At 47.6% G+C, this 12,946-nt stretch overlaps 1 protein-coding gene across 2 annotated transcripts in view; it reads left to right on the forward strand.

Annotated features, from left to right (window-relative positions):
• The window catches only part of UHRF1BP1 (UHRF1 binding protein 1), a 48,233-nt gene that overhangs the window by 18,083 nt on the left and 17,204 nt on the right, over positions 1-12,946 (forward strand). Inside the window, exons 2-11 of one of the 2 annotated variants that reach the window (XM_019546734.1) lie at positions 4,794-4,956; positions 6,155-6,193; positions 7,186-7,277; positions 8,236-8,425; positions 9,087-9,227; positions 9,875-10,045; positions 10,617-10,721; positions 11,091-11,268; positions 12,014-12,100; positions 12,711-12,875. In XM_019546734.1, coding sequence (XP_019402279.1) covers positions 4,794-4,956; positions 6,155-6,193; positions 7,186-7,277; positions 8,236-8,425; positions 9,087-9,227; positions 9,875-10,045; positions 10,617-10,721; positions 11,091-11,268; positions 12,014-12,100; positions 12,711-12,875 — 1,331 coding nt within the window. The remainder of the gene's footprint in view (positions 1-4,793; positions 4,957-6,154; positions 6,194-7,185; positions 7,278-8,235; positions 8,426-9,086; positions 9,228-9,874; positions 10,046-10,616; positions 10,722-11,090; positions 11,269-12,013; positions 12,101-12,710; positions 12,876-12,946) is intronic. The other variant, XM_019546735.1, reaches the window with a different exon arrangement.

Raw genomic sequence — 12,946 nt, forward strand, 5'->3', positions numbered from 1 at the left:
TCTATGGGAGGCAGGAGTTGGAGGATCAGGGCTTGGGGGCTGTCTCGGGGGCTGTTTGTGTGGCAGAGGTGTATGGAGGGGATGAAGTCTGTGTGAGACTTTCTCGGGGCATCCGTGTTCTGCCTCGAAGCACCAGTCTAGCTGTGTGTGCCACTAGGAGGTTTGGATGGTGATCCACCGACTCATTCTTCATTCACTTAATGGTGTGCATGTCTCCCTATTTACCATTGCTTTTGCTCTTATGTTGTGACACAGAACAGTTAGTGTCCTGGTGTGGTTGCAGTCATGAGTTCAAGCCCTGCCTCCAGACTTATTCTCTAGTCTGCTCTCAAGTGAACTCAGCTGTAAATGGATACCAAGCCATTTAGTGTGGGGAATCAGATAGCTGGATATGACTTTCACCACATGGCTCCCATGTGTGCTGTTGGCTACGCAAACTGGCATGCCGTAAGCACGCTAGCCCAAATGGCTACTAAGCTTGGAAAATCTTTGACTTGTTGCTGAGTCATTCCCATCCCTCCCTCCTGCAGACCTCCGAACCTAAAGGTTCGAGATCTGCTGTGGCTGGTAACTGGAATAGTTTACACTGAGGGCTCTTCTGCACCGTCTTGCTGGACTGCCTGTGATCATCTCTGTCTGCTCCGTCAGGACTTCCTGTGGCCTCTCCACTCGCATGAATACAAAGCAGATATTTAATCAGGCTGTATATAATATGTTGCACAGTGTCTGGGTTTGAAGCCTTCAGCTCTGCACTGGCTGTGGTGGTGTTGCTGATCATTGTCTGATAAGCCTGTTTTATCTCTGCAGTGCTCTGATGCAAGCCAATATGGCTGTTCGAATATACTGGTTGAGAGCAGCATGTTTCAAGTGGGGAAGTCTAGCGTAGGACTGGGTTGATTTGGGTTCTGTTCCTTGCTGTGCCCCTGTGAGTAAGCCACTTGTCCCTCTGTGCCTCCGCCTCCACATCTGTGCAGTGAGGCTCTTTGACTTGGGTTGCAAAGGTTTGCAAAGTGCTCTTCAGTCCACTGTGATGTTCTCTGTACCTATCCCAGAGGATATGACTGCTACAGCTCTTGGGAGACTTGGTCTCTTTGTTCAAGCCACAGAGGCTCGCATGTCTCTCTCGCGGTCCTGGGTTCAATTACTTGTGATAACCGAGGTGATAGCCATGACCCTTAGCTCTGTCCCTGTACAGATGTGTGAAATTTCACTGTATACATTTCTCCCATGGACCTGTTGCTTGTAGCGCACCACACACACTGGGAGCTGTAACTCGGTACACTTCAGATTTCACCGCGTGGTAACCGAGAAGCTATGCTGATCTTGGCTGCTTTCCCAGGTGTCATTAAATTAGGGTGGCTTCCAGCTCAAAGGAGCAAGTTGTCTAAAGTCAACACGCTGGCTTCGGTTGAGCCTGAGACAGTGGCAGGCGTGTTGCACCCTCACCTGTTGAGCGATAAGGAGGGTGATGCAATAATTAGTCAAGTCTGGAAAGGAAGACATCGACGTGGCAAGATAAAGTGGTAGAGTTCTCCTACGGCTCCAAAATCACCTTGGATGGAAGTGATGTAGGTGAGCTCGTAGCTGTTCAAGTCCTGCCGTCTCTCAGCTGGAGCTACCGTCCAGGACAGCATACGGGTGTGTGGTTGCAAGGAAATGTGTAGCTGCTTCTCGGATCCTGTCCTGGCATGGTCTCCACTTTGGAAAGTAATCTGTTTTTCTGATCATCCAGTCTTCCTAGCATCCCAGTCAGCTTTACGCTACAACCCTGTTGCCACAGCCGGCCCCTCCCCTCCCCTGCCTTGCTGAGCTGCTGGCAGAGTTTGCTTAGGCCTGTCTTTGTGCCCTTCACAATGGGAGAGCCCACATGGCCAGTTCATGGTAGAGGGGACTGCAGCGTGTGACTAACGTGCGGATCCATTCCTGTCCTGGCTCACAATGGGGCCTTTCTTCTCCCCTTGCTGGGCTGCCAAGCAGAATTAGAACTAGCATGGAGGAATGTGTGAAATTAGCCTCTGGCTTAATTTGGCAGAAAATCACCGACCTTTCTGAATCCTGCTGCCATCTCGTGTGAGCCGCAGCCCGCCGCTGGATCTGACGGCGTGCCTTCTGCAAAGACAGCCGTTCCAGCGAGACGCTGGCCATGAAAATTCCCCTTCTGGTTCTGGTCCCAGTCTAAATGAGCTGCTACTGCAGGTTGCTGGCCTGTTTCCCCAACCCAGGGAAAACTGATTCTGCAGCTAAGTCTGGTTCATGCCCTTCCCCCAGTTTTTATTATTCCAATGCAGAACCCACAGGCTTGCACAGAAGCCAGCTGTTTTGGCAAAAGCCAAGTGCAGAGGTCTTTTCCCATCTCTGTCCCCGGCTCCTGGGCCTCTAGCAGCCTTCAACTGAGTTTTTTCAGCCTTTTGTAGGCATCACCTGACTTCTTTCCAACTATCATCTCCCAAGACCAAATAATTGTTCTTAAAAGGGCTCTGCCTCCAGAAAGAGCTGTCCTGGTGCCTGGCCCCTAGAATAACAGACCACCACATTAAAACAGTTGTGTCGGGGCAGTAGCATAAATAGAGGTGGGCTGTTATCCCTGGACGTTGGCTGATCCCTGGGGCAATGGGGGCCACCACTGGGGAGTCTGCCACCACTGTGGCAGCACCAGCTGGGTGCAGGGACACTGCTTCACTGGGAGTGCGCAGCCACCACCGAATTCTCTGTTCCCGTTGCTGCTAGCAAAAAGAATTGGCACTGAGGTGGGGAGGGGGGCACAAACCCACTAGATCTAGGAAATGCAGTCCCGTGGTACAGACCTCGGTAGTTACACGCCTGTGCTGAGGAGCCCGCTTGCAGTGTTAGTCCTGACATGGGGATCTGAACCAGAGCTTTCTCCGGCTGGATGGACAGAATTGGATCCTGTTTCTGAAATGCACTGTGGCTTTGGACTCCCCCAGGGCTGACTCACTATTTAATAACCTAATTAAACCAGTCTCCTCGTATATATGAGAAACATGTTTGTATCCTGGAACAGCTCCGTCAATATGTTACTGTAATTTTTGCTGCGAAGATGGGACTAGCCAGACTGAAGCCATCCAGAGCTTTGGAGTGACCTTCTTCCTAATCTTGCCATCTGAATGGAGCATCATGCAACCTTGTGAGGGAGGAGCTGCCTAAACTAGCTTCACCAAGACCTTGTACAGATTTCCATTTTTGGGAACTGAGTGTTGAATGTCCCTGTCCCTGTATGGGCTGCCCCAGGTTTGTGCGCTGAGTACGTTGTTCGCGATTGCTGACAGGGGAAGCAGTGGGCTTTTCTATACAAGTAGCGAGTTTCCCCTGTGAGTAAGGAAAACTTTCCTGAGATTTCCAGCAGCTGAATTCTGTCTGGCTGCCTTTTGTTTGCCTCCTCTTTAATGCACTAGGATCTCCATGCAATTTCTGCTGCTTTTGCGGACGGAAGATTGTCAACGGCTCCCCATCACCTCCTCCATAAATTGCCATCCTCTTTGCTCCTCCTAGTCTGTCCTGATACTTCTGCCAAGAGGGGCCTTGGTGCTTCTAGCTCAGCCCGATGCTTACAGATTTTGCCCCAGAAGTCTTTGTACTGCTCCTGGGTGGCCTTACCGGAATTGTTTTCATCCATTGCATGCAGACCTTGGGGCCATCAGAGATTTGAAGACACCAGGCTGCAAGCAGCTGAGATGGAAACAGCCAAGTCTCTTGGGAGAAGGAACCGAGAGAGGAGAGATCAGCAGCTGTTGTCAGCCAAAAGGAGGGAAGAAAGAGAGCTTGGACGGATCTCTCGGTAGCAGGGTTAGGACTTAGGTTACACGCTGGGATGCTGCCCAAGGAAAGTGCTTGGCTCTGAGACTAGAATTTAAAGAGAGCGCCCCTGAAATAAGTTAAAATCCTTTACTATTGTCAAGTCTCGCCTTTTGTTTCTAACGATTTTGCTTCCTGTTCCTGCCCACTCTGGTTCTGTTGGTTTCTTATTTTTCCCAGTGCTGTAGGGGACTTCTTAAATCTCTTAAACGCCGTATTATTTTGGTTTTTCTTTTTTAAATACTTCAAGTGTCAAAGCATATGATGATTAAAGATATTCGCACCCAGCGAGATTCTTGACTTGAGCTGCCAAGGCAAGCTGTGATGCTGAACTTGTCACAGATGTGTTGTCATATGACGGGTGCCTAGGGTAGTGGGAACATCAGGGCAGAGATAAGGAGGTTGTTTTGGAGGTAGGTTTAACTTTGCCACTAATGCATTAAAACAGCAGATGTAGAGCTCAGTTTAACAACGCTGCCTTACAATCCATGGTATATACCAGTGTTACAGGTTTCTGTCTTTTTCCCTAAGTTACGGATATGGGCTTGCAACCTCAGGTCGTATTTAATGCGAGTTTCTCTGGGGATGGATGTCCCGTCTTGGTAAATAAATAGAAGGAAATATTAGTTCCATGCCACTCTCTCTGCTTTAGAGGGCCAGTCACCATAATACTCAGATGCAGAGTGTTCCTGAAACTCTCCTTGTCCCACTTCCATTGAAATCATTGGGAATTGGCTCCGGGTCTGTAAATGAGAGTTAAGAGGAGTCAGCACATACAATGCCCAGAAGGAGTACTGTGGTTTGATGAACCGCGACTGGCCATTTTATTACCTGTTTGTCCGTATTCCCCTGTTTTGTTTTCCTCACCCGTTTGCAGGTATTTATAATGAAGATAACCCTTCTTTTAAGTAGAGAGATGTTGGTTTTCAGCAGACACTTTGGGGCTTGTAGTCTGATTGTCTCTGATCTCTTCTCCGCAGGTTTACCAAAAACCTCTCCCCAGACAAAATCAACCTGAGCACACTGAAAGGTCAAGGGCAGCTGACTAACTTGGAACTGGATGAAGAGGTGCTGCAGAATGTGTTGGAGCTGCCCACCTGGCTTGCTATCACACGAGTCTATTGTAACAAGGCTTCCATTCAGGTAAGTGGGCATGCTGCACTAATGGCATCTTTCAGACGCAATCAAGTCCACTTAGTGCCGATCACCATTTGATATAATTTGGGGCTGTCTAATAAAAGATCTCGGTGAAATGAAATTCTGGCAAGCCAAGCATTTTCTGCTTGTTGTACCCATGACACGCACTGTTTTCTTAATGGCAAAGAAATGAAGGCCTCATTCCAGATTCCCATTGTGCATGCCAACCTCTGAACCGGATAGCAATGTAAATGTGAGGCTTAATTATTTGGGGAGTGCCATTCACTGAAAATCTACTTGTGCCATAGGGCCATTCAGTAACTTACGGTTAAGGATCACATTTTCAATAATCAGGACTTCAGAAGTAGCATACCAGTTGGGTGAAATGGCATGAACAGTAAGTTGCCAGGCACCTTGCCAGCCTTAGCATCCACAGTTACCCCACTTCCTTGGATAACCACGATAACAGCATATGTGTTTGCAACTGTCCTTTTGCACACGCAGCTGGGGCTCTGCATTGGGAAAAGTTTGCTCCGGGTGGTTTTTGGTGCAGGAAATCAGCTTGCTTTCAGTTGATGTTTGACAAGAGATTGTGTAACCTCAACACATGCCAGGCCCTGGATTAAGGCAAAAGTGTTTTAGCTTTCAGAAACACCTCTCTACGAATGTGTGGTTCTTCTTTGCCAAGTGATGGTTAAAACAGGCTGCTCTTACTCACTCGATCTGCTCCGTGTGTATATGCAGAACCAGATCTGCTTAATTTAGAAACAAACGTTAGCTCTTACCCCTACTCAAACTACAAAGCAACTGTAGCTCAGAGGCTGTAAAATGGATTGTTTTTTGGGTTTGTGCACAGCCTACAAAATTACTGACTGCATTCCAGATTGAACTGCAAAATGATTGTGAACTCATTACACATAGCAGGGTTGTTCATGCATAAGAGAAATGAAAATTTGGTTTGCAGAATATCTATTACTGATAATGATACATGAGAGCTAAAAGTCAAATGTGATTTACAGGGCTGGCAGCTGGAATCTCTCTTCAGTTGTCTATAGGAGTCCATTTGATCCAGAGTCAGTGAGATGCCATGGATGTGGATCGTCACCACGTAGTCAGTTGATCTTGGGTGGGCTTAACTCTCTCCTTAATTGCTCAAACCTTCCAATACCGAATCATTTCTGAAACCTTAGCTTTGTTTTTACAGATCCAGTGGACAAAACTGAAGACGCACCCAATCTGCCTGGTAATGTTCCTGCTTTCTACCTCTTCCTTGGTTGTTTGCTATAACTTCTATGTAAGAGACTGATCTTACAAAGGACACTTAGTTCTTACTGCTGGGACTAGGGGTGTTTCAAGAAGTTTGTGATGTAACATTTTAGCTCTTAGCACTTCTCTAAGGTCACATGATATGTAAATGGTTTTTACCACGTAGGTCTTGTGTAAGAATCTTGTCTCTAGTGCAGAAAGCTGGACAGACAGGTGATAGCCTCTTCTGAAGCGACAGAGCTCTTCTGCGTTACCTGCTTAGTGGTCCCGAGAGGAAGTGTCTTTCCTCCGAGGACATGGTGAGATTTACCCGGGCCTGTTTGTGCTAACCTTGCTCTGAAACTTATTATGAAACTAGATGTTGCTTCAAGAATTGCAAAGTGCTTTGCCAGCTGTGTACAATTGCAGTGAAATGCAGCAATCATCTAAGTCAGAGGTTTTCAACCTGTGGTCCTCAAACCTGGGAATCCACAGACTATATCGAAGGGGGTCTGCAAAAGATTATCACAATCAGTCAAAACTACGTGGATACTCACACTTACAAGTCAAAGGGGTCCGCACCTCCCTTCAAAATTTTTTTGGGGGGGGCCCATAAATGAAAAAAAGGTTGAAAACCACTGAACTTAGGTGTGTAAGAGAAATGGAGAGGATGGGATCCTTTAGTCAAAACACTGGGAAAACTTCCCCCCATCTCTCCCCCTGCAACTTTTATGAGAATTGCCCATTAAATTTCAGTGGCCATGCAGAGCAGAGGCTTGTTATTTAAGGTCTCATGTGAAATGCCTACAAACACAGTGAACTCCTTGGGAACAAGGAAAAATGGAGTCTACCTTATTGGGATGGTCTTGTTCTTGCTTTCTGCCTCTGACTCTAGCGGGTCCAGGAAGCCTCTAGGTGTTCCAAACTTGAGGCCAAACTATTCATGCTAAAGCTTAATAGGTTTGTGTCTCCCCTGCTTCTTGTTTACAGTACTTGGATAAGGTGGAAGTGGAGATGCGAACATGTGAAGAGCCGCGGCCACCCAATGGACAGTCTCCTATTGCTCTTGCTGCAGGTCAAAGGTTGGTGTTTCCCGACCCTATAGTTAGCCTTTAGCGTAGTGCTGTTTGTTTGGTAGACATATGGTTTCTCCAGATGAACAGTGGAGGAACCTTGAATGAAAATGAAGAACAATCTTTTTTTTTTTCCACCTTCTGAGTTGGGAGGAGGGTTCCTTAGGGATCTCTACACATGGCTGGATTTGACCTAGACTAGATCCTTAAGAATCCCCAGCCATGTTCCTTGGAGGTGTTGCATTGCACTTCATTGCCTTTTGGCTTGGAAACCAGTCATTAGGGCTTTTTGCAAGCCATCATTCTGGTCCTTTTCTAGGTGAGGTCCCTGTTTTCGCCCTTTGTGAATACCCGCACTACTTCTCTCCTCTTGGGGTAGAGATCCTGAATCTTCTCATTTCCAAGGCCTCTGACTAATCCCTTTCATGACCCACACCTCTGTTCTGCTTCACCCCTTCATCTGTGCTCCACTGTATTCCCCGCATCTGCCTGGCAGTCTCTTTTGTCCACTCCTGACTCATTTCTTCCTCTTACATTCCTAGCCTAATGGAGTGAGAAGTAATGTGCTTGCCAGTTCCGTGCCTCTCCTTCCCAGAAACCTTCTGAAGACTCGACTGTTCCTTGGGGCTCTGGTTACCAGGAGTGCCTTGCTGTTTGTTTAGTCTGTACTGGGCTTCCATCACTTCCCATGTTCCTGACTACCATGTCAGGACAGTTGTCTCCTCTGGGCACTTTTGTACACGTTGCTGCACGAGGGCCGAAGCTTATTTTTTCCAGGTTGGGTATGCTGACCTAGAACGCAGAAAATGGCCCTTCTAGAACTTAGCCCATCTATGTAGAGCCAGGTGGCAATGGTCTGAGTATCCTTTTTGGACCTTCTTTCTGACACACGTGTCGTCCACTGGTCGGCCTGGTGGGGGGCTTCTATTGTAGCAAATGATGATTTTAAGGATCCTTTTCTTTGCAGTGAGTATGGCTTCGCCGAAAAGGTGGTGGAGGGGATGTTTATTGTCGTCAATTCCATCACTATCAAGATTCACTCCAAGGCCTTTCACGCCTCTTTTGAACTATGGCAGCTCCAAGGATACAGCGTCAACCCCAGTTGGCAGCAGAGTGACCTGCGGCTCACTCGCATCACTGACCCTCAAAGAGGAGAGGTAAGAGTCTTTTTGCACTGACAGCGACAGCGTGCATTTTGGGAGAGTGGAGAATCGGGGAGATCATTTCTGATGGAAAGGAGCACTTATTTCTGAATTCTCAGAAGTGCTGGCGTATGAAGAGGTGTTTATAGGGAGTCCCAGTGAAACCTATACCATTGCGTTTACATCAGCGCCTGCTGGGGCTGGAGGAGCTGAGCCAGTTCTCTTACCCCATCTCCACAGAGGTGCTCTTTTCTGGGGCAAAGAAATGAGAGAAGCTCCCAGCAGCCTTGCAAAACCAGTAATCCTTGCTGTGGTTGCTTTTGGAGCAGGACTGTGCCCCTCTGTTCCTGGGATTTCTCTCCCCCTCACCCCCCACCAATTCCACATATGTTAAAATAACTTTTCTAGCTTGTGCACTGCTATAGGTATTGTGTAAGTGATGCCAGTGGGGGGGCCCGACTCAGCATTGCTGCTGCTGAGTGCTGGCTCCAGCCAGGCTGTAGCCCGGTGTTTGTGCTGCACCACTGGTGCAGAAATCTAGTGGGGGTACATGCCTCTTAAGTGCATTGTCAGCGTGCACTGTTATTACATATAACTATCCTGATCGCCTTGAAGCTGGTGGAATCATTAACATTCTTCTCTTTGCCTCCACGTTTCCGTTTCTTTCTTTGGGTAGGTCTTAACATTTAAAGAGCTCACCTGGCAGACGCTTAGGATAGAGGCTGATGCCACTGACAATGGTGATCAAGATCCTATTACCACTCCTCTGAGACTCATTACCAATCAGGGCAGAATCCAGATCTCTCTTAAGAGAAGGGTGAGTATGTATCTCCACCCACAATGGACACATCTTCAACTGACTCTCTCTCTGTCTCAGGAATAATCTCCATACTGAAGTGCAAGTCAGAACTGAGAAGAGACCTGTAAAGACACCGTTATTGCATTGTGCACAGTGATAAGCATTCCCTCCGGTGCTCCTCGGGTTTTTTTTCCTTCCGCCCACAAACGCAGAGCCCTTGATGTAATATCACCCTGTGGTTTGTGTAAGAGGAACGCGCTCAGAACTGCATGCAGCTGGGCGGAGGGTGAAATATTTCCTTGTCATGCTCAAGTCAGAGTACACTTTATCATCTTTGTAACTGTGTGATTAAAACACTGGTAGGTTTAGTTGTACTTGAAAAAGGAGCAGGGAGAGGTGGTAAAATTCCACTTTTTCCTGAGGTGTACAGATGGCCATTTGTTTCCTTGGGAGGAGATTAGATTCGAGTGACTGGGTGCTTGGATGACATGTTTGGGTACTCCAGATGCCTGCCAGTCAAATAAGTGAACCTGTCCCACCCTACTTTCTCTCGTGATTTCTGGTATCACGTGCTTTAACAGTGCTACTGTCCTTATTTTCCGAGCGAAAGAAACGCAGCTGGTTAAAATTACTGAACTCCGTGCTTTGCTTTTCTGTTGGATCAGACAAAGGATTGCAATGTGGTGGCCTCTAAGCTCATGTTCCTCCTTGATGACTTGCTCTGGGTGCTGACAGACTCTCAGCTGAAAGCAATGATGAAGTATGCAGAGTCCCTGAGTGAAGCCATGGAGAAGTCTGCCCAGCAGAGGAAGAGCATGGCTCCAGAACCTCTCCAGGTAAGCAGTCGTAAATATGGGTGTCACAGAATAGAGAGAAAAGGCTGTGCTGACCTTCTGTGTGAAAATGCAAATTGCTCCTTGCTGAGAAAAGGTAGGAAAGTGCAACCTGTATTGCTTCCTGTGGACATCAGATTGTGTGAACTTCTAAGTAGAGCCATCACTCCTGGAGGAGGGTGAAGGGGTGAGCACTGAGTACACCTGTAGAGAATTGGCTTGGTAGAAATGGGCAGTAAGTGTACTCTGGAAATATTTTCCACTTGGTAATTTCAGTCCACCAGTTTCTGTCCCAGAATAAAGTTCTAGGGGCTCTGGTATTTATAAAAATGATCATGCAGTGGGATGAGGATGAGCCAGGGTGCTCACCAGAGAATATTACCATCCTGTTTCTCTCAGTGTTCTAGTAAGAGGCTCGCACGGCTTGCAGATGTTCAGGTTGTTCCTTTGTTTTATACAGGATGTATTGGTACTTTAAAGAATTTAAACAACTGCTTCTCCAGTCACTAACCTTGGAGCGTCCTACTCTAACCCTTGCCATTTTTTTTTTTTGTTCACAAAATGCTGTGCCAAGTTATGTACCAATAATTGCAGCAGAGAGAAAATGAAGTTAAGGGGTACAAGGCAAGGGATGAAAGACATTTTCAGCAGAGACTTGCAAAACGATGGCGAGCATGAGGTGAGGAGACAGAATTGTGTCTCCAGGTGGTGGGAACTGCAGATTCTTAATCTGATGCCTGGTCTGCTGGGTCTGCTGCCTCTGCTTATTTACAAGTTGGTGAACTGCGGCACTTAGCTGTGCATGGTCTTTGTTAAAATGGGATCTGAAGATCGGGCTGGCGATCTCAAAATCTAATTCTCTCTGGCTTGGTTCTTTCCTTATGTCCTGTGACAAAACATTTAAACAAGGTCTCTTGTTTGGGAGCTTTGAGTAAGCTTTTCCAGTATGGGGTGCACCATAGGATGCTTCCATTGCATTATGATTTAATTCCGTTCTTTCCCTTGGTGACGTTCTGGTCATAGCAAAGCCTTTTTCTCTGTGTGCTAGATTACACCACCTGCTCCTGCTGCCCAGCAGTCATGGTCCCAGCCATTTGGAGGTAGCCCAAATGCAAGCAGCATTGGCCAATACTTTGAGAAATATGACATGAAAGAGTCGTCCTACCACCTGCTCATCTCTCGCCTAGACCTGCACATCTGTGATGACAGCCACACGCGGGACTCAGGTACCCAACCAAAAGCAGCACTAAGGAGAACTTGGAGGAGGAAGAGATTTTTGGGGGACCCATCTTTCAGGCACATACATGTAACGCTGCACTTCTCTGTTTTCATAGGAATACTTTGCAAAGTAGGGGTCAGTAGCTCAGCTGTAGCCGGCTGACAGAAAAACAGCCTATATATTGAGCCAAGTGTTTTGAGAGCTTTCCTGACTCCGTGGGGTAGTTTAATCTAGGGACGGAGGGAAATCCCAGTGCTGGGGAATTGAATGCTGGCTTGGACAAAGCACCGGTAAGGCACTGTCCAGAGTGGATAAATTTGGTTTGGTCTCATAAGCCATCCTGTGCAGTACCGCAGCAAGGGTGGTGCCCCAGGTGCACTGCCATCGGGCACTCCCACATGGTGGGTGCCAAATGAAATGATTTTATGCTGGGTGCTCAGGACCGCACAAAGAAAATAACTTGATATATTTGGGCAACTTTATATAAGGAAAATGCAATCACAATCATTAGAATTTGGATCAGCTGCCAAGGTTTTCATTTTTTTAGGATATAAAGGCTGTGGGATCTTTGGCCAAGACCTGGCCCCTCCTCTTCTACAGTTCCTCTGCTGCTTTTAGTATAGCACCTCCTATTCCTAAACCCGGGCTCTGTGTACACTGGTGATCTGTGCAGCGTTGCTCTGACTGCCCCTGGCGCTGGGACTTGGACTACACAGCTGACACCACTTTTTTTTTATTATGTCTTTGTGCAGGCACCTCAAACCATAGAGTGCTGGGAGGCGCAATGCAGCTGACCTTCAGGAGGATGGCGTTTGACTATTACCCCTTCCACTGGGCAGGTAAGCTCACAAAGGGGGAGAGTTCATGAAGACAAGGGGCTGCTACAAGAATCCAGGGTGCGGTAACAGGTAGTACAGTGAGGAAGGCTTCCCAAAGGCCTTGTGACTTGATTTCACCATTCTGCAGGTGAGTGGCGTCCTTACCCCTTGGGAGGAAAAGTAGCCAGGGGGTGAGGAGAGAAGGCCTGAAGTTACTGTGAGGTAAATCTTTGGGTTTCCTGACTTCCCCACTGCCTAAGATCCCTGCTTCTTGCATGTGCTAGGTTGGCTTGAAAGGCCTCAGCATATAGGGGAAAGCCCAGGAGGAATATAAACCGGCAGGCTGTTGTAAATCAGGAGCCTTCTGAGCTGAAAATGTTGCCCTTAAAAAAAGGGAGAAACAATACATTTCCAGGCCTGTATCTGGTGCCCTAGCTGGCATGGGCAGCTCTGCTGTGAGGAATCCTCAATTTGTTTAATAAGGAGTCAGCTATGTGTGTGCCAAAGTGCTGGTCCCAAGGGGAAGAAGTCATTTTCCAGATGCAGCTGTGAATGACAGGGATGCAGGGGGGGTCAAGTGCAGGTCCTCACTAACCTCCTCTGAAATGCAGCATGTCTGTTTGTTGTGCAGGAGACACCTGCAAGCACTGGGTGAGGTACTGTGAAGCGATGGAGACTCGGGGGCAGTGGGCGAAGAAGCTCGTGAATGCTTTTCAAAGCAAGATGGAGAAGCAGTGTGAAGAAATGGACCCCGCATCTGCAAAGATTCCACTGTCGCCCTTCAAAAAGAAACCAGGTAGCACTGCTTGATTAAACTTCTTGTGAAGCTGGTGAGGGTGGTTGTTTCTACTCCATTGGATGGAGACA

This window comes from Crocodylus porosus, unplaced genomic scaffold (assembly GCF_001723895.1).
Source record: "Crocodylus porosus isolate Cpor-Errol unplaced genomic scaffold, CroPor_comp1, whole genome shotgun sequence".
NCBI classification, from domain to species: domain Eukaryota; kingdom Metazoa; phylum Chordata; order Crocodylia; family Crocodylidae; genus Crocodylus; species Crocodylus porosus.